General features: G+C 34.5%; 2 protein-coding genes across 2 annotated transcripts; both read left to right on the forward strand.

The window, feature by feature from the left end:
* Positions 1-4,759: 4,759 nt before the first annotated feature.
* LOC143566034 (uncharacterized) lies at positions 4,760-23,628 on the forward strand. The gene is made up of 4 exons (XM_077052822.1): positions 4,760-6,955; positions 22,975-23,328; positions 23,395-23,508; positions 23,618-23,628. The coding sequence occupies exons 1-2, from the start codon at positions 4,822-4,824 to the stop codon at positions 22,989-22,991; spliced, it is 2,151 nt and encodes a 716-aa protein (XP_076908937.1). The 5' UTR covers positions 4,760-4,821; the 3' UTR covers positions 22,992-23,328; positions 23,395-23,508; positions 23,618-23,628.
* On the forward strand, positions 23,524-24,855 carry LOC143566035 (uncharacterized). The gene is made up of 2 exons (XM_077052824.1): positions 23,524-24,051; positions 24,142-24,855. The coding sequence occupies exons 1-2, from the start codon at positions 23,890-23,892 to the stop codon at positions 24,787-24,789; spliced, it is 810 nt and encodes a 269-aa protein (XP_076908939.1). The 5' UTR covers positions 23,524-23,889; the 3' UTR covers positions 24,790-24,855.
* Positions 24,856-26,635: the final 1,780 nt, after the last annotated feature.

Genomic DNA, 26,635 nt, shown 5'->3' on the forward strand with positions numbered 1-26,635 from the left:
ATATTGCGGCCTCTTCGTGTAACCCGGCCGCTTTGAGGGATTCGTATTTTTCACTCAATTCCCGCAATTCCAACATTTGGCAAATCTTTTCGTGTTGTTTGCTGGTTTCTTTCATGACATCGTTGAGTTCCTCGACACATTTTTTTTGTTTTTTGATGATTTCTCTCATGGTAGCGGCGACTTCCACGAGTGTCGGTTGGTTCGGGTTGTTTGTAGGATTCATTTTGCTAAATTTTTTGAAGATTTTTGGGGTATGAATTGTGTATGAAATGTATATGAAATGGAGAAGAAGGTGTATGTTTATATATATATATATATATATATATATATATATATATATAATATATATATATATAGTTTAAATTTTCTTTTTTTATATATATATAACCGTTGCCCACAACGGTAACATTATTATTATTATATTATTATAATTCAAGCGAGCAGGCGGCAACTTATCCCCGCCCCAAATCGCCCTAAAATCGCGGGAGGGGGGGGGGGGGGCAGTGTTCTAGCCAATTTTCGCCCAATTTAGGGCATAGTGTTTTTCAAACAGCGCCCAAAATTTTAACACTCCCGCTAACCTTAAAATGAAATTATAATAAAACAAATGGACATTAATTAAATTGTTATTAATAAATGAGGGTATACATTAGGGATGAGATCAGGACCATACCTGTACATGTACCCGAAAGTACCTGTACTTAAAATCAGTAAATCTTGATATCAATACCCGTACCCGAATTATATGGTATGGGTACCGGTACAGGTACTTTGGGTACGATACTCACTTTGGTACCCCTTTGTTCTGTTTTTTTAAATCTCCACTAAACTAGGTAACGGTACGGTACCGTCAATCAATTATCTATAATACCAAAACTGTAATACCACAACCAGAATCGTAATACTGTAACCAAAACTAAAAATGGAGCAAATCAACCATAATGTAAAATCCATTCCCTTTTTCTTTTCTTTGTTTATTGTTTCACCAATTTCAATAGAATAACAAGAGAGAAAGTTAATACATGTTATTAATGTTACACACAATTACAAATACATGAAATAAAAATATACGAATATATAATATATGAATAATTTGAAAATGAACTTATTCAACTAATATATATTATGTTTTGAAAATCCCGCTTAAAAGTTAAGTAATAAGTATTGGAAACCTAATAAAATCCCCTACATATTCTAAATGGGTAGCGGTACCTATAATACCAATACTTGTACCCGTACATGTATCAGAAAGTACCCGTATCTATAATCAGTAAATTTGGGTACCCATACCCCTACCCAATAGACAAATACGGGTACTGAACAGGAACGAGTTCGGGTGTTCAGTAAAAAAATCGCGTCCCTAGTATACATGATACTTTAGCTATTTTGTAGGGCATATATGATATTTTAATTGATTTATGATGGCATATATGATATTTTAAGTTTTGTTGGGTATATATGATATTAATAATGTTTGTAAAGATATACATGAAATTAATCCTAAAACGAAAACCAATTTATCCCGACAACATATGGTCGGTATAAGATTTGTGAAAACCAATCTATCCCACTAACTCCATCTTTAAATCATCCATATAATCTTATGGCATGTATTCATACACACACATGTGCATGCTTTTTTAACAACGTTTAGAATTACCCCAATAACCGATAAGTCATTCTGAGACGAGATGTTAATCGTCCATACTAATTTGATACTCCAGGCCTGACTCACCAATAACACCACACCAATATGGGAAAACCCCGTGAGTAAGATTTAGAACCCGAGATCTCAAGGATCCAAAGTCTTAACCATCACCCTCATGCTATTAGACTAGAATGTCAATTGAACACACATAGACGTATATGCACGCATACACATATGGATATACACACATACACGTATCCTGAGACGGATGTCAACAGTCCACACTAAATAACACCATCAAGAAGGAAGCTCGCCAATGTAAAACACCCCCCCCCCCCCCCGAGTCAGGATTCAGACCTCTCGAATCCAAGGCTTAACCATCACTCACATGTCAATGGACTAAAAGACTAATTACAAACACACATGCATATACTCAAACGTATACATTTTTATGCATATACATGCACACACATACATATGCATATACACATACAATTACGTTCTTATACATATACACACATGCATAGACATATACATACACACACATATACATAGACATACACACATACATGTATTCATACACATGACATATCTATACATAATACACATACATATTTATATGCACACACATACATGTATGTATGGATAGACATACATATACATAGTTTACACCATACATAGACATGTGCATATACTCATACATAATACATATACATTTATATACATACACACACGTACATAGACGACCTATAACGCAACCAATAAAAAAACAATTATTTGTTTATCCACCTAGACCACATATGACGTTGTCTGAATAATGAAAAAGAAAAGTTAAACATCCTTATATATAATAATACTATATTCGGAAAACGTTGTAGTTTGTATAATTTATAGAAAGAAATTTAGAATAAATAAAAGGAACTTGTCCTGACAACATGTCATTGGGGAAAATGGTGGCTAAAACATTGCCGCTTTATTTAATTTATATAAAGAAAATCAGATTTAATAACAAAAACCTTTTCAGGTAGAAGTTATCAGAACGGTCTCGTTTTTTTGCTTTCAATGATTCAGGATACAATGAAATTAAAATTAAAATAAGAACAACCTATCCCAACCACATGTGGTCGGGAAAGGATTTTCAGATGGTATCCAAAAATTTGGTGAACCCACAAAATTAATATGAATCAAAATTAAAATAAAAGAAAACCTATCCCGACCACATGTGGTCGGGAAAAGGTATTCAAATGGCGCTAAAAAAATTTGTGTTCCTATTAACATAAAATAAAAAAGATTAAAATAAAAACCAATCTATACCGACCACATGTGGTCGGTATCCGACCATATGTGGTCGGTATAGGTGTTGTTAAAACATTTTGACACGGCTAAGGATTAAAAGAAAATAAAAAATAAAAAGATATTTACTTTTTCCGACCACATGTGGTCGGGACAAATTTTCACAAGACGCCAAAATTCCCGCTAAATTTATCCCGACCACATGTGGTTGGTAAAGGATTGGTAAGAAGTGAAGTATGGTCAAACAGTATACCGACCACATGTGGTCGGTACAAGTGTTCTATAGCGACCACAATTGTGGTCGGTATAGGGGTGGTCCTGTCAGAACATTTTTCTTGTAGTGATATATTGCAAGTATTTTTTAAATTGAGAAAAATAATTTTTAAATTGCAACAAAAAAATCTGAAAATTTTTGAAAAAGTACAATAAAAAGAAATTAAAAATTAAAATCTAAAAATTTGAAAAAAAAATCAGATTTTCAATATTTCAGTTTTCTTTTCTCTAGTTTCTTTTGCAATTTAAAAAATTATTTTTCTCAGTTTTTTAAAAAATATTGAGAAAAAAATTACAAAATTAGTAAAATAAGGAAAAAAAATAAATTGCAAAAAATTAGAAAAAAATAAAGAAATAAAATCTGAAAATTTGCAAAAAAAAATAAGTTTTCTTTTTTTAAAATATTTCAGTTCTTTTTTTGCAATTTAAAAGTTATTTTACTCATTTTTTTAAAATATTTTACAATATTAAACTATTTAGAAATTCAAAAAACCTACAAAACCTGCTGTCTAGGTAAAATAATTATGATTAGAAGAAAAAAGAAACTTTAGTGACGTGACTGAAACAAAACTTTCTTTGAGTGTGGAATAGTTTTAAAACTTGGTTACTATTATATAGAGTAATCCCTTAGATAAAACACAATGAAGAAAAAAACACAATGCCTATAACCTATAACACAATGTATAAAGGACCCACTAAATTTTTTATAACAATATGATAATTATATTAAAGATATAAAACGTTCATTATTTTTGTGATTTTTTTTAGAAAAAAAGATGTTGTACATAAAGTTAAGGACGTTTTAAAAATTTGAAAAATTTGAGACTTTGTTTTTTTTTGTTTTCTTTTTGGATTTTGGGATATTATTTATGAATGTTTTGACTAGATGTATGGATATTTGGATTGAAATGGTGGTTTAAGTCACGAAGTTTGAATTTTATTGTTGCTTTATTAAACGTTTTAATCAAAATTATAATTTTTATATCTCATTGTTATATTCATATATGTAGCATTTTTTATGTTGTGTACTTATATGTTTTATAATTTCAATAAAAATAATTTTTATAACATTCAACTTATGTTACAACATTTACATGTTTACGTTTCATTGTTTATAACATATGACTTCAATAGATGACAAATTTTAATAAATATGTCTTTTTTTGTTATTGTTAGAAATATGTTTTAAATTGTTACTTTTCTATGTTTGTATTTGTGTGTTGGATTCTTTTAATTAAAACAACAATGTGATACCTTATATTAATAATGTTAGATTATTTGACGTTTACAATTCATTAAAATGTATAACACGTACATACACATATATATATTTTCACCCGTGTGTAACACGAGATCTAACCTAGTTTATATTATTTTAGTTGATGTGTAGCAACATATAACCAATTGATTATGGAAATGTATATACTGGAATTTTCTTATTCATGTCCCCGTGTTTGTCGTTGGTGAGTGAAAAAAAAGAAAAAAGCTGTTCTAAAAAAAGAGCAAAGTTCCCTCCAAAATCCTCCTAACTAAATTATCAATGAAATTCGTTGCTAATATTTTTGTCATATAAATGATAAACTCTTTTTGGGTTGTATTACCTACGAATGGGTCTTGGTTGTGTCATTAGTTTTACTGAAATTGTAAAAGGTTATGCAGATTCAGAGGTAACAAAAGTGGATAAGGAAATAGAGATCGAAGCCGAAAATACGGAAACCAAAAACGAAAAATTGAGGAAACTAATTATGGATGAGAACTATTGGGGAGTGTACAACAAACTAGAAAGCAGAAATGCGTTAACAGAAAAAATTGATAGTGATGGCAACACAATCCTTCATATTACCGCCACTGTTGGCAAGAAAAACATAGTTGAGAAGGTGATTTTGAGCAACAAAAATATGTTGCATATTAAAAACAATGAAGGCAAAACAGCATTGGATAAAGCTTATGAAAATATGCATCTTGATATCATTGCATATTTAGAGGGAGCTGCCAAAGATGACGAAATATGCAAAAAAGGTGCTGAAACAGAAACCAAGGATTTGCCGCAACTAATTGCTGATGGAGATTGGTATGCAGTATACCTCAAAAGCACGCAGTTAAGTGAAGAAATCAATAGTGATGGCAACACGTTACTTCACATAGCTGCTGAAATAGGCGATTACAATTTGATCTCAGCAATATTATGGCGTGAACCTTATTGCAACTGGACTAGGATAAAAAATAAGCATGGAAGCACAGTCCTACACATTGCTGCCATTGCCGGCAACACAAATGGAGCAGAGCTCTTGGTTAAGCACAACAAAAGGTTGTTGGAAATTCAAGACGATGAAGGCCGCACACCATTAGATAAAGCTTCTGAAAAAGGGAATCTTAATACCGTTAGGTATTTAAAGGAAGCCGCTAATGAAGGTGCCAAAAGAGTAACCAACAAAAACAAATTGCAGGAACTGATTGAGGATCAGGATTGGGTTGGAGTATACCAAGAATTAGGAGAGGATGAGGCATTGACAGAAAAGATCAATAGTAATGGCAATACGTTACTTCACATAGCTGTTGAAATAGGTAATGGCATGTTGATCTCAGAAATGTTAAAACCACATGCCTGTCTTTACATCAGGTGTTTCTATCTTCGTGATTATGACCTTACTAAAATAAAAAATAATGACGGAAGCACAGTCCTTCACATTGCTGCCATTGTTGGCAACACAAGTGCAGCAAAGATCTTGATTGAGACAGACAAAAGATTGTTGAATATTCCTGACAATAAAGGCAAAACACCATTGGATAAAGCTAATGAAAATGGGCATCTTAAAACCATTTCATATTTACAGAAAGCCGCCGATTTTCAGAAACTAATTGTGGACGGGGATTGGTTCAAAGTATACACAAAACTGCGAAAGAGAAATGCTTTAACAGAAATTATCGACGGTGATGGCAACACGTTACTTCACAAAGTTATTGAAATAAGTCGTAACGATTTTGTGAATAAAATACTATCCCATTTACGTTCGTATGACTTGACTGATATGGAAAGTTATAATGGAAGCACAGTCCTTCACATTGCTGCCATTGTTGGCAACACGGATGCAGCAGTGCTCTTGGTTAAGCATGACAGACAGTTGTTGGATATACGTGACAATGAAGGCAAAACACCATTGGAGAAAGCTTATGGAAATCGGCATCTTAAAAATACCATTGCAAAGTTAGATCAAGCCGTCAAAATAACAGAAGCCAATGAATTACGGCAACTAGTTGTGGATGGGGATTGGTACAAAGTAATTGTCAAACTATATAAGAGAAATGCTTTACAAGAAAAAATTAATAGCAATGGCAACACGTTACTTCACATACTTGTTGGAATGGGTGATGACTTTTTGATCAAAGCTACATTATGGCGTATAAGTGATCATGACTTGACCACGATAAAAAATGCGGAAGGAAGCACCGTCCTTCACATTGCTGCGATTGTCGGCAACCCAAATGCAGCAAAGATCTTGGTTAAAGAAAACAAAGAGCTGTTGTATACTAAAGACAATGACGGAAAAACACCATTGGATAAAGCTTATGAAAATATGCATCTGGATACGATTGCATATTTACTAGAAGCCATAGAAGAACATGAAAATGGCAAGGAAGAAGCTCAGGAAGCATCCACGGTTCACCCAAGAAAAAAGAAAGATGCTGATGTTGAAAAAGGTGTCGCCCTTCTTGCCAATGCCATTTCTGCAAAACGATACGGTGAGTAGCCCTTCTTGTTCTTATTAATTTCCTTTAAATTTCTAGTTTAGTTACATTCCCATGTCCTCTAGCACTTGTCAGTTGGAACAAATAAAAATAAATAAATAAATGAGGTATATGCTTAAGGAATGCACATGTTTGTGCACGGCACATGTAAAAAGAAAAAGAAAGAATTAAGTAAACTAGTTAATAAATTACCCACCGCGACCGCGTTGTGGTGGGCAAAGACATGTGCTCGGCTGGTATCATTTAGGTCCTTACAATAACGACAATAAACGTAAAAAAATAAGTCAGTAGAAGGCTAGAATAGTATTGACATTTGTATATATTTAAGGTAAAAAAATGTTAAAACAAAAAATGTTAATTGCATGACTCAAATTTGGTCGGTATCAGGTTACTGCACCCAAAGTAGAAATAAAAATTAAAAAAATCGCCAACGCCAATATACAACATATTAGCATATTTAAACCAAACGAAAAATTACATGCGTTAGGGCATCGAACCAACATGAATTCGACCGGTCAACACTAAATCGTAAACTTAATATTGTAACTAAAAACATAATATATATATATATATATATATATATATTATATAAGTACATACTAAATCAAATAAAAACAATATAAATAAATAATCATTTTATTTCTAAAAAATGATCCATTAGCCTATGATAAAATCAAAAGGAAACCCAAAAATTCATATTAAAAGGTGGTATTCAAGACTTGAACTTGCGTCATTAAAGGGAAAAGATCCAATACAATAATGTCTTAACGTACAATACATGCACAGATCTGTTTTTTTTTCACAAACTGATCCATGAAATCACATCCAAACATCTCGAAATCATCAATACATATCCAATCAATCATTGGTTCACCGAAAAAAACAGTTTTAGATGGTTAATCGATCAATTTTTTACTTTTTTCACTAAGACCATTTATGAGCGTTCAATGAAAGTTTAAGTTTTTGTGAGCGTTTTAGGTTTTTGCCTTTGTTTTTTGCCTTTGAGCGTCTCGCGTACCTACCGTACGTTAACACAAGAGCGTATAGTAACTGCACCCCGACATTGAATTTGTTCAAGCGACAACCTAACAAACACACCTCTAGTCATCACACCATCTTTACAAATTGATAAATTATCAAAATAATTTATGTAAAAAGTAACTCACATAGGCTTTTGAAAATCTTGTGGCACCAACAACCACTTTTTATATATATTTATAATAGTGATTTCAAATAATATAGAAAATATAAATTACAAATTTTGTGCCGCTAAGCTGCCATTGGGCCACTTGGCGGCACCTTAGACAAATTTTGTTTTTTTTTATTCCGTTTTAGTACCATAACGAACATAATGAAAGCTGACAGAAATGATAATTAAGGTTTTTCTTTTGTTTGTTTTAATTACGATAAAATAACAAACATCACGAAAACCGACCCATTTCGCATAGACTCAACGTCTCAACGTCCGAGACCGACGACACTTGGTTTTACCAACGCCCGAGTTTAACGACTGACACCACCCCACTGGTCCATTCAATTTTTATATATTTTCCCCCTTTTTACCTCTGGTATTTTTTTATATGTTAATTTGACAAATATATATTTTCTGAGCGTTAAGGTTTTACCAATGGTGTCTATATCATAAAGAACGTAAACGATACTAACTGAATTCGTTTTAACTCACCAATGTAATGCTCGGGGTTTTACCAACACTCAGGTTTCAATGTTGAGGTTTTACCGATTGTCCCGTCGCAACGCTCCAAGTGAGAATCTAGTTATATATATACTAAATATGAAGTTCCAATTGTCTCATAAATGCACCCTATTCATAACACTACCCAATAATTTTATGACACATTGCAAAACAACAGAAGTTTCAAGATAGGAAGTTACAACCTTTTTCCCTGCTGCACAACACCCCTTTTCTTTTTGTCTTCTCCGCTAGTGTGCATCTATTGATACAAACACCCTCTTCTTCCTCAATATCCCTTCAAATGAAAGATGAAGACTTCTTATATAGGAACTCCATGACCACCATCATGAAACCCAATTTTAGTGGGCCAAGCCGGTTAGGGGTTATCTCCACAACCCAAGGCCCATTGGGCCTTGGTTAGTAAGCAATACTAAAATAACAAATACAAAACTTAATGTAATAAGAAAAATGTCATAACGGGGGTTTAAGACCCTACCTCTACAAGTCCCCTAATCCAGTGCTGCTCCTGAGAGTGTAAGCGTTTAGGTGGAGCTCTGGACTTATTCGGAGTGCTTGATGTTGAAAATTAACGGTTCTTAAGAGGTTTTAAATCATGATGATGAATTTGGATGGATCGTGTCCGGGGCGCGTGGAAAGGATTTCGTCCGTCTTGAATAGAACGTGTCCGGGGCGCGTGGAACGGGTCGTGTCCGTCTTGAACGGGACGTATCTGAGGCGTGTGGAACGGATCGTGTCCGTCTTGACCGGAACGTGTCCGACACAGTGGGACCAAAGCGTGTCCGTTTTGAGCGGATCGTGTCCGGCTTGAGCGAAACGTGTCCGACGCAGTGGACTGAAGCGAGTTCGTTTTGAACAGATCGTGTCCGACGCGGTGGACCATAGCGTGTCCGTTTTGAGCGGATCGCGTCCGACACGGTGGACCGGAAAATGTCCGTTTTGAGCGGATTGCGTCCGACACAGTGTACCGGAGCGTGTCCGGTGTACGTTAAGCGTAGTATCATTTTCGTTATCGCTAATTTTGATTGGCAACAACATATTATCGTTTTCATTAATATTGTGGCTTTCGACCCGCTTTTAAATAAAATGAAATCGATTTACGTACAACACTTCGCTGCTGCCACGCGTTCCAAGTTTTTGCAATAGGCGTGCCATCGAGTTTGTTCAACACATACGCGTTGTACGTCTGGTTGCTGCGAATGTCGTAATCTCCTGTGCTTTACTTGCATATCTTAACTTTGGCGTTGTGAGCGGCGCGTAGCCGTACGTTTTTGCATTAACATACGTTTAACTGTTTAATGCAAATTTTATTTACTCCAACTTTTTACTTTGTTTTATTTTGTTTATTATATAAACAAAATCAATATAGGCAAAAAGTTGGAGGTTATTGTGAAAAATAATTCACTTAGTTGAAAATTTTATAGCCATCTGTGCTTTGTTTTTGACGCACGTTTCGCATATGCCATTCACAGTTCTGACACGTGGTCTGCGGCTTTTTCTTGTTACGTACCAGACTTATGTTTTGAATTATTTGTAGACTACAATAAATATCATACCATACTTGAGGGGCTGTTTTTTAAAGTTTGAAAATAGTTCCAACTTTTTGTAAAGGTGTTGGCCTTCATGTGTGATCCTCACAATGCATTCGGTGAGATGCTTCACATGCTTCCAACTAACAAACACTACAGTAACTCAAAAGAAGTGGGAAACTATGAAACTCATTATTTTACATGTAAAAAAGTAATATAACGTTTGATTTTATATGTAAAAAATTAGTTTTAACATACATGTTTTTGGACTTTTTGTTTATAAATACATGTAAAAGACATATCAATAAAAAAATGATAATTTTGTAAAAAAAATTTCTTTTACTGTTTTTTAACTGAAAATTAAAAAAAAAATAAAATTATTCGGCTTTTACATGTGTTTATATGTAAAATGCTCTAAAACATTTATATAAAAATGTGTTGTTTACATGAAAGATGATTTTTTTAGTATTTTTATTACATGTAAAATGAATAGTTTCTCGGTTCGTCACTTTTTTTAGTTTCCTCTTGAACTTGTTCATATATATATATATATATATATATATATATATATATATATATATATATAGGGGTGAGATATAGAGAGAACTCCTTTTAAAAAGAGAACTAGAGAACTAGTAAAGAATTATTTTTAACCATTTTTGAAAATATATTTTGTGATTTCTTTTTCTTTCCTCCTTCTAATAAGATGATATTGTTCTTAAAAAAAAAAACTTGTCGGTGTAGTACTGTAGTGCATATGTGCACTAATGCCTATTGCATATATACAATAGTGTTTTTATTGCATATAATACAACAAAATTGCATTATCCAATACACATTATTGAATATATGCAAAAACGACACTAATAATTAATGCAAAACACATTATCGCATATATGTAATACAACACTAATGCACATATGCACTATATCGATTTTTTTTAATTTTTGTATATAATATAACACTATTGCAAATATACAATACAAACAACTATATATATGTTATTCAACACTATTTAAAATATCAAAATTCACACTATTGTACATATGCATTATAAAAAAAGTCGGTGTATTGCATATATGCATTACTCGTTAATTTTTTTTATTTTTAGAGCTATAAGTAGGGTCTGGGGAATATATGCAATACATGACTTTTTTTATAATGCATATGTGCAAAAGTGTGCATATTGATATTTGAAATAGTGTTAAATAATATATATATATATAGTTGTTTGTATTGTATATTTGCAATAGTGTTATATTATATACAAAAATTAAAATAAAATTCGATATAGTGCATATGTGCATTAGTATTGTATTACATATATGCAATATTGTGTTTTGCATACAATTATTAGTGTCGTATTTGCAAATATTCAATAGTGTGTATTAGATAATGTATTTGTGTTGTATTATATGCAATAAAAAACTATTTTATATATACAATACACATTAATGCACATACACATTACATCGACGGTTTTGTTTTTAGGAACAATATCATCTTATTAGGAGGAAAGAAAAAAACACATTATCGCATATATGTAATACAACACTAATGCACATATGCACTATATCGATTTTTGTTAATTTTTGTATATAACACTATTGCAAATATACAATACAAACAACTATATATATGTTATTTAACACTTTTTAAAATATCAAAATTCACACTATTGTACATATGCATTATAAAAAAAGTCGGTGTATTGCATATATGCATTACTCGTTAATTTTTTTTATTTTTATATTTTTTTTTGTGGTGAAGAATAACAACACATAAGAAGGATGAAAGAAAAAAAATATTTTTTTCAATTAAATTAAAAATATTTCATTATTAGTTCTCTAGTTCTCTCCATGAAATGAAGTTCTCTCATGATCCTCTCCCTATATATATATATGGGTAGGATCTAGAGAGAACTCTCTTAAATAGAGAACTAAAGAACTAGTAAAAAATTATTTTTAACTATTTTTTAAAATTTATTTTGTGATTTTTTTTCTTTCCTCCTAATAAGATGATATTGTTCCTAAAAACAAAACCGTCGATGTAATGTGTATGTGCATTAATGTGTATTGTATATATAAAATAGTTTTTTATTGCATATAATACAACACAAATACATTATCTAATACACACTATTGAATATTTGCAAATACAACACTAATAATTGTATGCAAAACACAATATTGCATATATGTAATACAATACTAATGCACATATGCACTATATCGAATTTTATTTTAATTTTTGTATATAATATAACACTATTGCAAATATACAATACAAACAACTATATATATATATTATTTAACACTATTTCAAATATCAATATGCACACTTTTGCACATATGCATTATAAAAAAAGTCATGTATTGCATATATTCCCCCAGACCCTACTTATAGCTTTGCTGTCGGTGGGATTTCACTGGGCATGATTGATTGATTGATGTATTGCATATATGCAGTACAACGTTAATTTTTTTATTGTTTTTTATTTGTTTATATTTTTATATTTTTTTTGTAGTGAAGAATAACAACATATAAGAAGGATGAAAGAAAAAAAATTAAAAAATATATTTTTTTAATTAAACTAAAAATACTTCATTATTAGTTCTTTAGTTCTCTCCATAAAATGGAGTTCTATCATGATCATCTCCCTATATATATATATATATACTAGTAGAGTGTCCGCGTGATGCGACAGCGAACAATAGTTAAAGGCTGTTAACGAGCTAATATATCCAAACCAGGGCTAGCTCGAACTGGACTCGAACTTCATTCCGAGCTGAATTGGCTAGGCTTAAAATTAAACTTGAGATGGTATGCTTGACTGTCAGTGTATGACTTGTTGTCCATAGCTGATCAAATAAATTAAGGGTAGTTTAGTCATTATGTTTAATGTAATATGGCTCATTCGCTAGGCATGTTTAGCGAATGAGGGCCATTCATTATAGATTAAGCTCATTCGCTAAGGGATTTAGCAAATGAAGGCTCATTCGTTAATGTAATGTCCATTCGTTAAGGATGTTTAACGAATGTGATGTCATTCTCTATGGGAAACCTTATTTGTTAGGTGTGTCTAACGAATGAGAGACCTCATTCATTAGTGATGATTAACGAATGAGGATAGTTTATAAATAGGCATTTCCTAATGAATATACGTAGATATCTATGCCATATTTATTCTCCGTGTAACGTTACCATGCCGAATTCTTTATAGGCTTAACTTATGTAATGTATGAACAACAACGTATATCAATAAAGTATTGTTAACGTAATCGTCTCGTGTACGTATCATGTTATGCGATTAGATCTTGCAAGAGGACCATACATTTTCTCATTGACTCAATTTGGCTCCACTTTAAAATTTATTATCATTACTATCACACATACAACTTAATCATGTCGATGGATTAATTCTAAGACTTTACTTAACCAAAAAGTTGATTAAGTCAGTTGCTTGTTATAAGGACTGAACTTGTGTTTATAGAATATATAGTCTCTGCCATATTTATGACCGTCGTTTGAGTTAATCAAAAACCTAATTATTCTAAATAGTTAGAGCAAGTAAGGTATCGTATCACAAGGAGTATATGGTCAATGCAATTCGTGTAACAGATTTAATATTATGAAGTAACTGGTTTTTAGTACTGATCACACAAGCAATAGTTTGAATTAAGAGAACTAAGCAACGAACAAGTAAACGAGTATTAAGAAGTTAACAAAGCAAACCACACCCGGGAATTCAAGTAAGCAACCAAACAGTATCTCATGCAACCTAACAGATTTATTATTAACGATAAACTGAAAACTGATCAACCAGACAAAACCTTAGACGTCAATAATTACTTTACACACGGCACTGGTTATCAAACAGTCCTTTCCAGTGTGACTCAGTTAAGGGTAATTGTACGTTTTATCGTATTCAATCTAACCAAACAGTTATATGACTAATTATCTAGCAACTGGTAACAGATCGTTCAGACCAACGTAAACCTAAACCGATCGAACACACATAAATACTAAACATCAATAATCATATATCAATCATCAATAACAATACACAAGTATTCTTAATCACATGAGAAAAACTGTAAAAGGTTACAAACTATATATCCCAGGTGCGATTCTAGGAGATTAGCCGAGCCTAGACATCATTGAATCTTCGATATGGATGATAGAAATCATATGTAGGGTCTTGACACGAGCTAGGATAGTGGAAATCGCCTTCTTGGACTGCTGGAATCGCCTCTTGGTCATCAAAAACGAAGTTAGGGTTTTATCTTGATGAAATTGATGTTATAAACCAAAATCTCGTCTGCACACCCGTCGCGGTACGCGCCGGGGCCTTCTATGAGTCGATCGCGTACCACGATTGACCACAACTCAACTTCATTAACATCCCATCGCGGTACGCGATGGGATCTTCAACATACCCATCGCGTACCGCGATGGGTTCTGCTACAACAACCTTCACCAAATGTCATCGTTTTGCGTGCTAGACATCCGGGGTCTTCATTCCGTGTCAGAAAAGGTCCATATTGAATACTTTAATGCATGTGACCTGAAATCCAATAATACACGTATGAAGTATCGATAGTTCTAGAATAAACAGTTAAAACTAAATAATAAACGAACTAAAACATATACAAATTAACCGACCATCACATATTGTTTCTCCATTCATATGGACAGAGAAACAATAATAAATGTTTAACGTTAAACAAAAAGATAAATTATTTATAAGATTTCTAATGTGTTTTAACACTTGTATTTACTTAAACTATAGACCTTTGTATGCATTTATATTTTTCTCCTCCTTATTCGAGAACCTAAATTAAGCATAATTCTTCAACTTTTAAAACATTGATAACTTTTCTTCACGATATTTTTTATATAAAAAACAACACCATAAAATCAAGCATTTAAAAAAATTACATAAGTATTTTCTTTTCTAAAAAAACAAACTACTTTTTTTTGCTATAATATTTTTTTAAAGAAAAAAAATGATTTTCTTTATACCTAGGTGTGTTGTGCGTATAGCAAGTGTGATTATAGTCATGCGTAATTATGAAAATATGTTGTGTAATTATCATAGAAGGTATGTAATTATCTTTCTTTATGCGCAATTATGTGCATGCAAAATTGCAACATATATTGCGTGATTATGTACATTTCAAAATGGATTGGTGTTATTTTCAAACAGGTTAGAATTAGGTGGTGTTATTTTCCAACTGATCAGAAGAGGTTGATATGGAACGCACAACCCGACGTTAGTAGGCGCGTCAGGCTCGCTATGCGCGTCAACCAACTTTGGAACGAACACAAACCCACGTCTGTCGCATAAAGCAATATCAAACTTGTAATCAATGTCGATACACATGTAACGAAGGCACATCGACCACATAGTTGTTATCGGTACGAGCGTAACTTGACGACCATAAACGCATAATGCATCATCGGATGTGTAACCAGATTCGATACCTGGGTAACCCGCGCTTGAACGCATGAAATCTAACGTCGCCACGTGTGTAACGCGGCATCTGACTCGTAACCGATGTCGGTACGCATGTAACCCGGCATCAAACGCTTAACCAGTGTCGGTGTAACCCGACGATGTTAAACGCCTTGCTAGAACCCGGTTGTCGGTCATAAATCGTATTCATGTAAAATGCGAATTTTTTAAAATTACGAAGTATAGCATTACTATACTCAAATTAAAGAGAACAAAATTCTCTTTTTTATGGTGTAGTTTCTTTTTTTAAATATTAACGTATGAAATAGTTATGATCTTTTAAAAATCGTGAGGGGTAGTTGGTTTTACTTGAGGGGCCGAAAATATAACTATTGTTTATGTAGTAAAAGTTGATAAAAATTGAGGGGCCAAGATGTAAGTATTGATAGAAAGACATCTTTACCCTTAAAAAGAAGTTAAGACATGCATTAAGACTTGTAAACTTAACAATATTTGTTGGACCTCTTAACTTTTAAGAGGTCCTTCACTCACTCTTTATATATATATATATATATATATATATATATTAGGGTTGGTATCATTTAAGAACTCTAATAAAGTTAAGAACTCTTAGAAACTCTAAACAACCAAACAATTTTCAATTGTTTTTATATATTAACATTGTTTAAGAGTAGTCTTATCATATTTCATACAAAAAATTTTGATTACATATATTAATCACAAGTTTACATATGTGTAAAATTTATGTACTAACAAATTTACATAGGTGTAAAACAAAACATGGATATGTATAAAAACTAACTTTCAAAAAATTGTAATCGTAAAGATAGATATAAAAAAATGATAAAACTACACTCAAGTAACACTAACATACAAAAAAAAATATAAAAAACGTTAGTTTTCAAGAGTTTCTTCAAGTTTTTAAATACTCCCTCCGTCCCATTTCAAGTGTCTTAGTTTGAATTTTCAAGTCTTTCTTTTGCAACTTTGACCGTAAATATTTTTATTCGTGTCATATAATACTTGATGAAAATTATATGAATGGATTGGGTTTTAAATGTATTATACATTGATATAATTTTCATTAAGTATTATATGACACGAATAAAAATATTTACGATCAAAGTTGCAAAAGAAAGACTTGGAAATTCAAACTAAGACACTTAAAATGGGACGGAGGGAGTAATTTATGAGTTCTATAATGATATTCATCCTATATATATATATATTGCCATGTATATGCAACAGAATGCTGGGATACTTGCATTTACTTGCTCCTCGACTTTCCGGTACTTCATCGCAATGTGGCCGGAGCAGGCGTATGTGATCCGCGTTGACCGAGTTTGAACCTCTGTTGTGCCTGCGTTGATTGAAGTTGGACCAGCGGAGCTTCTACGTGGCTCACGTTATTGTCTTAAGTTGTTCCGCTTGAGCGTGGCATTGACCTGCTGCTATCGACTTTAGCCTACCGAAGCATGAATAGGTTGCCGGTGGTGGAGTCGTCTTCCTGAAGCACGCATGCGACCTGCTGTGGTGTTATCCCGCCATGACATAGACGCAACCACTTTGATTCACCGCAACGCGGCGGTTGAGTGTTTAAATAGCGGAGCTCGCAGGTGACTCACCATGGGCGAGTTGGTTACGGTGGGGCATGCATGCTCCCGCGGTGGCAGGTGTTGGCCCACCGGTCCACGGTAGTGATTGGTTTTTGGTGACCGTTGTTGGCCTCACCTGAGACCACATGTGATTTGTGGGCGGAGCTGATCTACCTCAGCATCAGTAGTGACCTACAGTGGTGGAGCCGGCTCGACAGAGCGCTCATGTGCTGTGGTAACGGAGTCTGGCTCGCCGGAGCACGAATGCGTGGCGGATTGTTGACCCGCGATGCGCGAAAACCCATGTTGGCGGAGAGTTAATCTGTGACAGCGCGCATGCTTGGTGACGAAAGGAGACTCGGAACATAAAGTGCCTCGCGGTGGCGGAGTGTGACTCGTCGGAGCACGCAATGGCAGAGTGTTGATCCGCCGTTTATATGAAGCTTTCAACGTGGTCTACAAAATTTGGGCCGACCCGTTGAAGCTTTTCTGCGACCTTTGCAAGCCGGAATTGACTCGCCACTGTTCTGCGCATAGCTTCGACGACCGGAGTTAATTTTTTTAAGAGTGATGAAAGCTGGTATAGGGTTGACATTGTAAAGATGGTATCACAATGTGCTCTCGCAATTTTTTGGTACTTCAATTAATCAAGAACAACATCTATAAATAGCTTAAACAAAGAAACATACATGAAACGTTCACCACTAAGTGGACCATGATCTCCTACAAACCACGACAATCATGTGGACTCTATCAGTTCCTAAAGCTATGTGTAGTGGAGGGCACCCCAAATTGGTCGAATTGCAACATGTGGCGCCCAGTCAGCAAATTGTAGCAATTTGTTTTTAGGGTGTTATGGTGTTGTAGCCCCCCTAATGCCACGTCAATTTTTTTTATTATTTTATTTTGTAATTAAAATAATAAGAAAACCATTTAAGTTATTAAAATTTATTAAATTAACTAAATAAAAGAAATATAAATTATAATCAAAATAAAAAAAACACACCAAAAAATAAAATAAAAAATAAATATAAAAATACCAATCTACTCATTATCTTCGTCCTCGTCCTCGTCTTCATCTTCGTCTTCGTTCTCCTCCTCGTCTACATTTTCCTCCTCTTCTTCGTCCTCGCCTTCTACTTCAACGGGACGATTATCCCACACCTGTTAAACCAAATCCGCCTTAAGTTGGTTATGTATCTAACTTGATGTGAGCTCGTGAATGTTTTGTGTTCGTTGCTCTGGTGATGGTTCAGTGAACTGTTCTGGAACGCTTCTTGGTATATAGTGTTGACATGCCAGTGTCTTTTAAAATCATATTTTGTAATATGATACACGTATACATGGTATCGCTAATTTTTTCCATCGTCCATACACGACATGTGTTTTTCACATAATGGCAATGTTTTTTTAGAACTCTGAATTTCGCGCGGACTCTTGCTTCTTCTTAAAGTATTCTCTTTTTTCTTCTATCGGGTCTTGAAATGTTTTGATGATGATCGAGTACTCTGGATATATCCCATCTCCCAAATAGTATTCGCAACGATAGAAGGTATCGTTGGCATAAACCGGTAAGACCAGTATGTTACGGCTAATGTAATACTCTAGCACAGGGGACGCGTTGAGAATGTTTATGTCGTTGTTGGACCCGACGGAGCCGAGGTAGGCCGACCAAATCCAGAGGTCGTGTGAACAAATGGCTTAAAGACTAACCGTTGTTCCTCCATGGTCACCACGAGTGTATTGACATCGCCTTGCAGTTGGACAGTTGCCCCTCTCCCAATGCATGCAATCTATAGTCTAGATCATGCTAGGAAAAGAATGTTAGCTTTCGTGTACATCGTATATGTGAGTCAGGTCATTTGGAGTAGGAATCCTCGGATAACGACCAATATATAATTGTATTATTCCTATACAAATAAATTTTTAAAAAATAGTTATATTAAAAAGCAGTTATTCATGTAAACAAATTACATTTTACCGGTGCAAAAATTCTCCAATGAGTTTCACGTCGTTTTCTCAGCCATCTTTAAATATTCGTCGTTGATGTCGGTCGTGTTTCCGTATGCGAGGATTCGTAGCGCCGAGTACACTTTTGGATGGCGGTGAATCCTGAAAACATCCTCTTATTTCGGGATTTTGTTGAAAATATGTATACCGTCGCTCCAAATCTCCCACGATGCGCAAAAATAAACCCTTAGACATCCGAAAACGACATTGAAACCTAGTGTCGTTAAATGTAGGTGTGTCATTGAAGTAGTCCTTCATCAAACGATCATTCCCTTCGGTACGATCCCGATGGATATACGATCGCATACGTGGCAACGAAGAGCTAGTAGAGCGATACACTATCTTATTGGTGATGACCCTCATTGCGCTTATGACCTCTTTTGTCTCCTCCAACGCTCGTTGTTGCACTTGACAAATTCTCTGACTCTCCTTAATTACTTGATCCCAAATTTCGGAAGAGTTCGGGGTCCGGGGAATCCATTTTGAGATATAAAGAAATGAAATGTGAAGAAGTATGAAATGGTGAAAATGGTAGAATTAGTTTGGTATTTATATTTGAGTTTGTGTATGATATGATGAAAAATGGGTTGAATTGGTTTGGTATTTATATTAAGTTTTTATTTATTTATTTTTAAATGCGATCGTTTAACGGTCACTTTTATTATTTAATTATTATTTTCGTTCAATCGCCGGAGACAAATATATAGCGCCCCTCCCTTATCGGGGTGTGGGGGGGGGGGGGGTGCTCGCCCCTATCGCCCAAAACTCGTCCATGGACCTCACCCAATACTGGTGGTTTGTCACTAACGTTCATGTTAGTTATTTGTTGAGTTTTGGTAAGAAAACGTATAGAACTAGAATCAACTTATCAGGTGTTAACTAGAATATTATAATTAGCAGACTTAAATATCATTAATGTACAAGTATCTATTTTAGTCATATGTTCTTTTGAATTATGGATATTCTCATTGCTTGTGCTTAGTCCAATTGCATATTTATGTAGTGAGACTTCTCCTTGGAGAAAGTATAGTAGAAAGCAATACTTGTAATTTTGGCGATGGACCTTATTACTATCATCTTTTAGGTTTTAGTGGTAGCGAGGTTAATAATATCTTATTTTCCATATGTTTCTTTTCTTGTACATAAGTTCCTTATCAACACACTCATTTTCATTTTCTACTTCTTTGTATTATGGTTGATTCTAAAGGTAGCAATCTGTACAAGTGGAAAACTTTAGTAAGTAATGCACTGGAAAAGTGTACTTATAACTATATGTGTGGATGTTATAGTAGATAGGGTAGCCACATATGAGGAATATGATTCAGACGACATGATTGTCAGCTTGGTCGAGTTCCCCTTTAGAATGTATGTTAGTGATGGGGATTAGGGTTTTCTAAAATCCGTATTATGAGAGAGAGGGAGGCATATGGAATGTGGATGTGTGTTTAGGTTAAATTATGATGTTAATTATTCTCTCCACACACACACACACACACATATATATATATATATATATATATATATATTTGTGTGTGTATACATATATATATACGTATATATATACTAGTTTTTATCCCCCATAATACATGTTTGTTTTATATTATTTGTTTCTAATATTTATATATTTTTTTGGATTTTTAATTTTATTTATTATAAAGAAGTTAATAATTTACTTATGATTTGATAATAAAAGGGTTTCACAAATAAAATGAGATATTATAACCCGGTTTAAAAGCTATATAGGTTCGGTGAGACCCATGACCCGCTTATTTTTTACACTATAAAATTGCTTCTTAGTTATAAATTACATATTTTAAAAAAAATCAAGTGTTAATTTTTAGTATATCTCTATTTTATAGGATTATGATAGTAAAAATTTTGGTGTGATTAAGTTTTAATTTAATGAGATGCTATAAATCGTTTAAGGACTATCAGGGTTTACAAATAATGTAATCTGGGTTTACAAATAATGCAATCTGGTGGCTTGAGAAGGAGCATACAGAGAGCATACAGAGAGCTTTTAAAGGTTTATTTGTATATATATATATATAGAGAGAGAGAGAGAGAGAGCAAAGTTAAAATAAGAAGTAAAACTACCCTAAGAAGTGTAAGAAGTGATTTTTACCCTTAAAAAAATAAAACACACCGAACAAAAAACACACCGAACTAACAAAATAAAACACACCGAGCAAAAAGCATACTAACAATATCCACCATTAGATGATCACATCCAACGCCTGATATTACTTCTTACACTTCTTACAAATAACTCACTTCTTATTCTAACCCCACCCTATATATATGTGTGTGTGTGTGTGTGTGTGATATATATATATGTGTGTGTGTGTGTGTGTGTGTTGAGTTCATTGGGGAACTCCTCCCAACCCTTGATCATTTCCCCTACATCCTTATGTTACACCACTAATCACCTACATCACATCATTTTTATAAGGAAAAAAAATGAAACGTGAGATAAAAGGTCCGTGGGAAATTGATCAAGGGTTGGGAGGCCTGTTCCCCAGTTCCCCACTTTTTTGGAGTTCACTTTCGAACCTAACTCTACATACACACACATGCACACGAAGGGAAAACTATTTATTAACAAGTACGGGTAATATGGTCTATCAACAATTACCAAGCTAAAATATTATAAAACATAATTTAATTATTTTGATCTTGTCTTAAATATATATAAATGAAACTTCCTTATTTTTTTCTCAAGCCAGCATATTGCTTTATTTATAAATTAAAACTTTTCATGCATTTGATCGAAATTCACAGGCTTTGGTTCTCACCAAAACCCAGATAGCCCTTAAACGGGTTGTAACATCACATTAAATTAAAAATTATTCCCGCAAAATATTTTATATGAAAATCCTATAAAATAGGGATACACAAAAATAATATCCGATTTTTTTTTTTAAAAAAAAGATATTATATATAATTAGTAAACAATTCTATAGTAAATACAAATAAGCAAGTCATGGGTCTCACCAAACCCATATAGCTTTTAACTGAGTTATAACATCTCATTTATTTATCAAACCATTTCATTATTGAAACCCTAAGTATATGATTAACTTACTTACAAAAAATAAAATTAAAACAAAAAAATAATATAAATAATAGAAATGAATCATGTAAAACAACCCCGTAATAACCCGGTGGAAAGGGGGGGGGGGGTAAACGCTAGTGTAGTAAACAATTCTACAGTAAAAACAAATAAGCGAGTTATTGGTCTCACCAAACCCATATAACTTTTAAACCGAATTATAACATCTCATTTATTTATCTAACCATTTCATTTGTAAGTATATGATTAACTTACTTACAAAAAAAATAAAATAAAAATAAAAATATATATATAAATAATAGAAATGTATAATGTAAAACAACTCCCGTAATAACTCGGGGGAAGGGGTAAACGCTAGTGATGGTATAAATGATTGAGATCATATAAACAAACATATAAAATATATTTATTCTTATACACATAAACTAGAAAACTCAAGATATGCGAAACTAATACAATTAATAGAAAGTTAGAAACACCCATACTAATAAACACAAATAATCTCTAAACCAAATAAACTCGATCTCTTTGACTAATCTCTAATTTTGAACACCTTATTATCTCAAATACATATACTTATCAAAACAGATACTCAGTTGCTTAAATATCCTTTCAGATGTCGCATTAAATTAATCGGCAGATATTCTGAATATGCCGTGTTCAATGACAATGTACTCATGGCTATGGCTAGAACCTTTCCGACTGGGCTGGACTATGGTGAAAGACTTATCTATCCAAGTAAGATTCTTCTTATACATTTTGCTTATAATTTTCCTTTTAAGAGTGTTTACGGTTTTTCTCTTTTCAGATTTGGACAATACAAGTGAAAGGATAGTCGGGAGAACTAGAAAGTTTTTTAATTCGTTAGTAGAACTATCTTCAGACTTGAAAGAAGAAACGTGGTCTTCTTTACGCTGTGAATATGGAATTCTACACTCTGTGGCACAAGCATTTTTGGTCACTATATATGGTAAGCTATATATAATCATATACAGCTCCAGGTTTCTTCCTAATATTATTTGTGTGTTCCATGCAGTTTTAATTGCAATGGGTTATTGGATTTATAAGTTTATTCCGCTGTTCCTATTGATGGTTTATTTCCCATTCTTTATAATTTATTTGCTACTGTGGAAGGCTGCGGCGAGAGTAGGTAAGAGTCATATCGAATGATCTAGTAAGATGGAAGAGAACATAAATTTACATGCCAATGTTTCATACAAAATAAATTATATGATCCTTTTTATATGATATATTTGCAGTTCCACTCGTTAGGAATATCGAGGAGAAAAAGAAGGAATATAGGAAAGCAAAAGAGGTTCTAGAGTTGGTATTGAAGACAATTATAGATGAGCGCTCCGATAGCAGTCCTGATTTATATACCGCACCGATTCTTGAGGCGGCATGTCAAGATGCTTACGAAGTTGTGGATCAGATTTTAGGAAGATGGCCTGAAGCTATCCACTGCAAAGATAAAAATGGTTATGACATCATTCAGTTAGCAACAATACACCGTTCAGAAAGAATCTACAACATGATCTATATCATTGGGGAACGTAAGAATACCTATCGAACAATACAAGATTCTTATGAAAACAATATGTTGCATTTGGTGGGAAGATTAGCTCCTTCAAATAAACTCAAACGTAGAACCGGTGCAGCATTACAATTACAAAGAGAGCTTCAATGGCGCCAGGTACATACCAAACGCATTATTTACAATAAGCTGGGAACTACTAACTATTAAACATTTATAGTAGAATAATTAAAAGATTAATTTATATAGGAAGTGGAGAAGCTCGTGTTTCCAACATTCATTACTAAAGAGAACATCTTTAAGGAAACACCAGAGATGGTCTTTACAAAGGAACACGAAACACTATTGAAAGAAGGAGAAAAATGGATTAAAACCGTAGCAGAATCATGCAGCATCACTGCAGCACTTATTACCACAATCGTGTTCGCAGCAGCTATTACTGTACCAGGTGGAAGCAATCAAGATACGGGTATCCCTGTGTTTACGAAAAAAGCGGCCTTCACTCTCTTTGCAATAGCAGACGCAATCTCACTATTCTCATCCACTACTGCACTGTTGGTGTTTTTGTCTATCCTAACTGCACGGTTTGCAGAGCAGGATTTTCTTGTCCGTTTGCCAAGACGACTGATTATTGGTCTTTGCACCTTGTTGATCGCTACAACTGCCATGATAGTAGCCTTCAGTGCCACATTGTTCCTTGTATTTTCTCAACAGAAACTATGGGTACTCGCTCCAATATGTGCCTTTGCTCTCCTACCGATTTCATTCTTTTTCGTTCTACAGTTCCCCCTTATCCTAGATCTACTCCAGTCCACATACATATTCAAGTTTGGTAAGAACGACGATGAAAACAGTAAGTTTGTTCAGAACAACATACAGTTCATGTTTAGTAAGTGAAATGGGTGCGCCTCTTTAAGTTATGTATCCTATTGTATTTCCTTAAGTGTGTAATAACTACATATTTTTTATTTATATAATTTACTATAAAACGATTACAATAAAGTGACAGACAAACGGGCAACAAGCTGCGCCGCAACCCCCTTTTGAACAGCAAAGCCAATCCTGGTAAAAACGAAGCTTTGGGACCTAGAAGCTGAAGAGGTTCCGTGTACGACGCGCTGAACCCTACTCAAAAATTTCACAGCCTCTGGAGCCAGAAAACCAAATGTATCAAAGGAAAATGGTAGAAAGACATGTTGATTATCTAAACAAGCTTTCTCGTGTTTAACAACTTTGCCCGATTCAGCCTTCAACGCAGCCTGACCCACAACAAACCCACGGTCCCTGAGCCCAACAAGAGGAGACACTCCTGTAAGATCCACACAGGCGTGTTTCCCCCCTGCCCACCCGAACACAAGAATATCAGCTGGTCGTAAAGTAGACCTCCCTTCAATAGGATCCGTGAGAAAGTTAACAGGGGCCTCCTTTTTAGCAGAAATCCCTGCCCGTTTAAGAACATCACACAGAACATCCCTAACCAGATCATGTCTGTATTTAAAGCCAGGCAATTCTTTGCAATGCACCGCATGGTCACCAAAAGAATCCAAACAGACCTTGCGACAAATTGGGCAAGGTTCATCCGTCGGGAACATAGGGATCATTTACCGGTACTTAAGGATAGCCCGATACTCCAAACCCGACATACGTTGGCCTAATCCTTCAATGGGGATAGCCGTTAGAAAATCCTGAGCCCGAGGAGCCCGAAGGCATTCAAACACCGCCTTTTGGCGAAGGGATAGATCAAACTTCACTTCTAAACTCTTGACGATTCCACTAAATAAGGCACTCGCCACAACATGTTGGGCTTTAGGGGGGGCGGTGTCCTTATTAGAGAACCAGCTAAGATCAAAATCTGGAAGTGAAGTACGTAAACGATCCATCGCACACCCATAATCAGAGTCCAACCCATGAATATCACAACCCCGAAGAATATGGTCTTGCAAACACCACGACTGTGCTCTCGAAGCCACAAAAGCATATGTAGATACATCCTCGGCCGAACAGAGACCCAACCCCCATAACGGATCGGAAGTGATGCCAACCTCCATTGGAGATCCCCAAAGAACGGACCTCCACAAACCACGATGTCCTCAATCGCCCTTCGAAGACCATTGTCAAATATAGAAACAGCTTCCCCCACATACATAGGTTGGCATGTTCTCAAACCGAACAAAAGCTTGGCGACTCCCATACATGAGCGAAGCAAAAGAAGCTCGCATTGAGGATCCCGAAGTCTTGGGAGACAGCTCATCAGTTCCACAGCGCTAGATGCCCTTTTCATAGCCAAACTGCTGATAAACCCCGCATCCTGGCTTACAGCACCACCAAGGAGTTTCACGCCAAACACCGGCCTTCCAATCCCGCAAGGGAACAACCCCTCCTGTTCCTTCACCCCATTGCATGTTGGCCAAAATAACTCAGTTTTCTTAACGTTTAATTCAAGACCCAAACGAGGCCCCTCAGACCTGATAATATCTAATGCTTTGGCTACCTCTCTAGTATCCCCGATAATCGTGCCATCATCCAAGTACCAAGCATGAAAGAGAAGCTTGCACCGATCTCTGATTTGGTGAACAAGTGGGTGCAAAGCTAAGACAAAAAGGAGAGGCCCAAGAGGGTCCCCCTGTTGAACCCCAGTGGTGGATTTAATGAAAGTATCACCCACATATAACCTAGCCGACTGCCCATATAAAAGATCCACCCAAAGAGAAATGGAAGGACATCGACTCCGAACCTCATGTAG

Source organism: Bidens hawaiensis, unplaced genomic scaffold (assembly GCF_021521415.1).
Source record: "Bidens hawaiensis isolate Kalapana, Puna unplaced genomic scaffold, B.hawaiensis_p1.1 tig00022677_1, whole genome shotgun sequence".
In the NCBI taxonomy this organism is placed as follows: Eukaryota; Viridiplantae; Streptophyta; class Magnoliopsida; order Asterales; family Asteraceae; genus Bidens; species Bidens hawaiensis.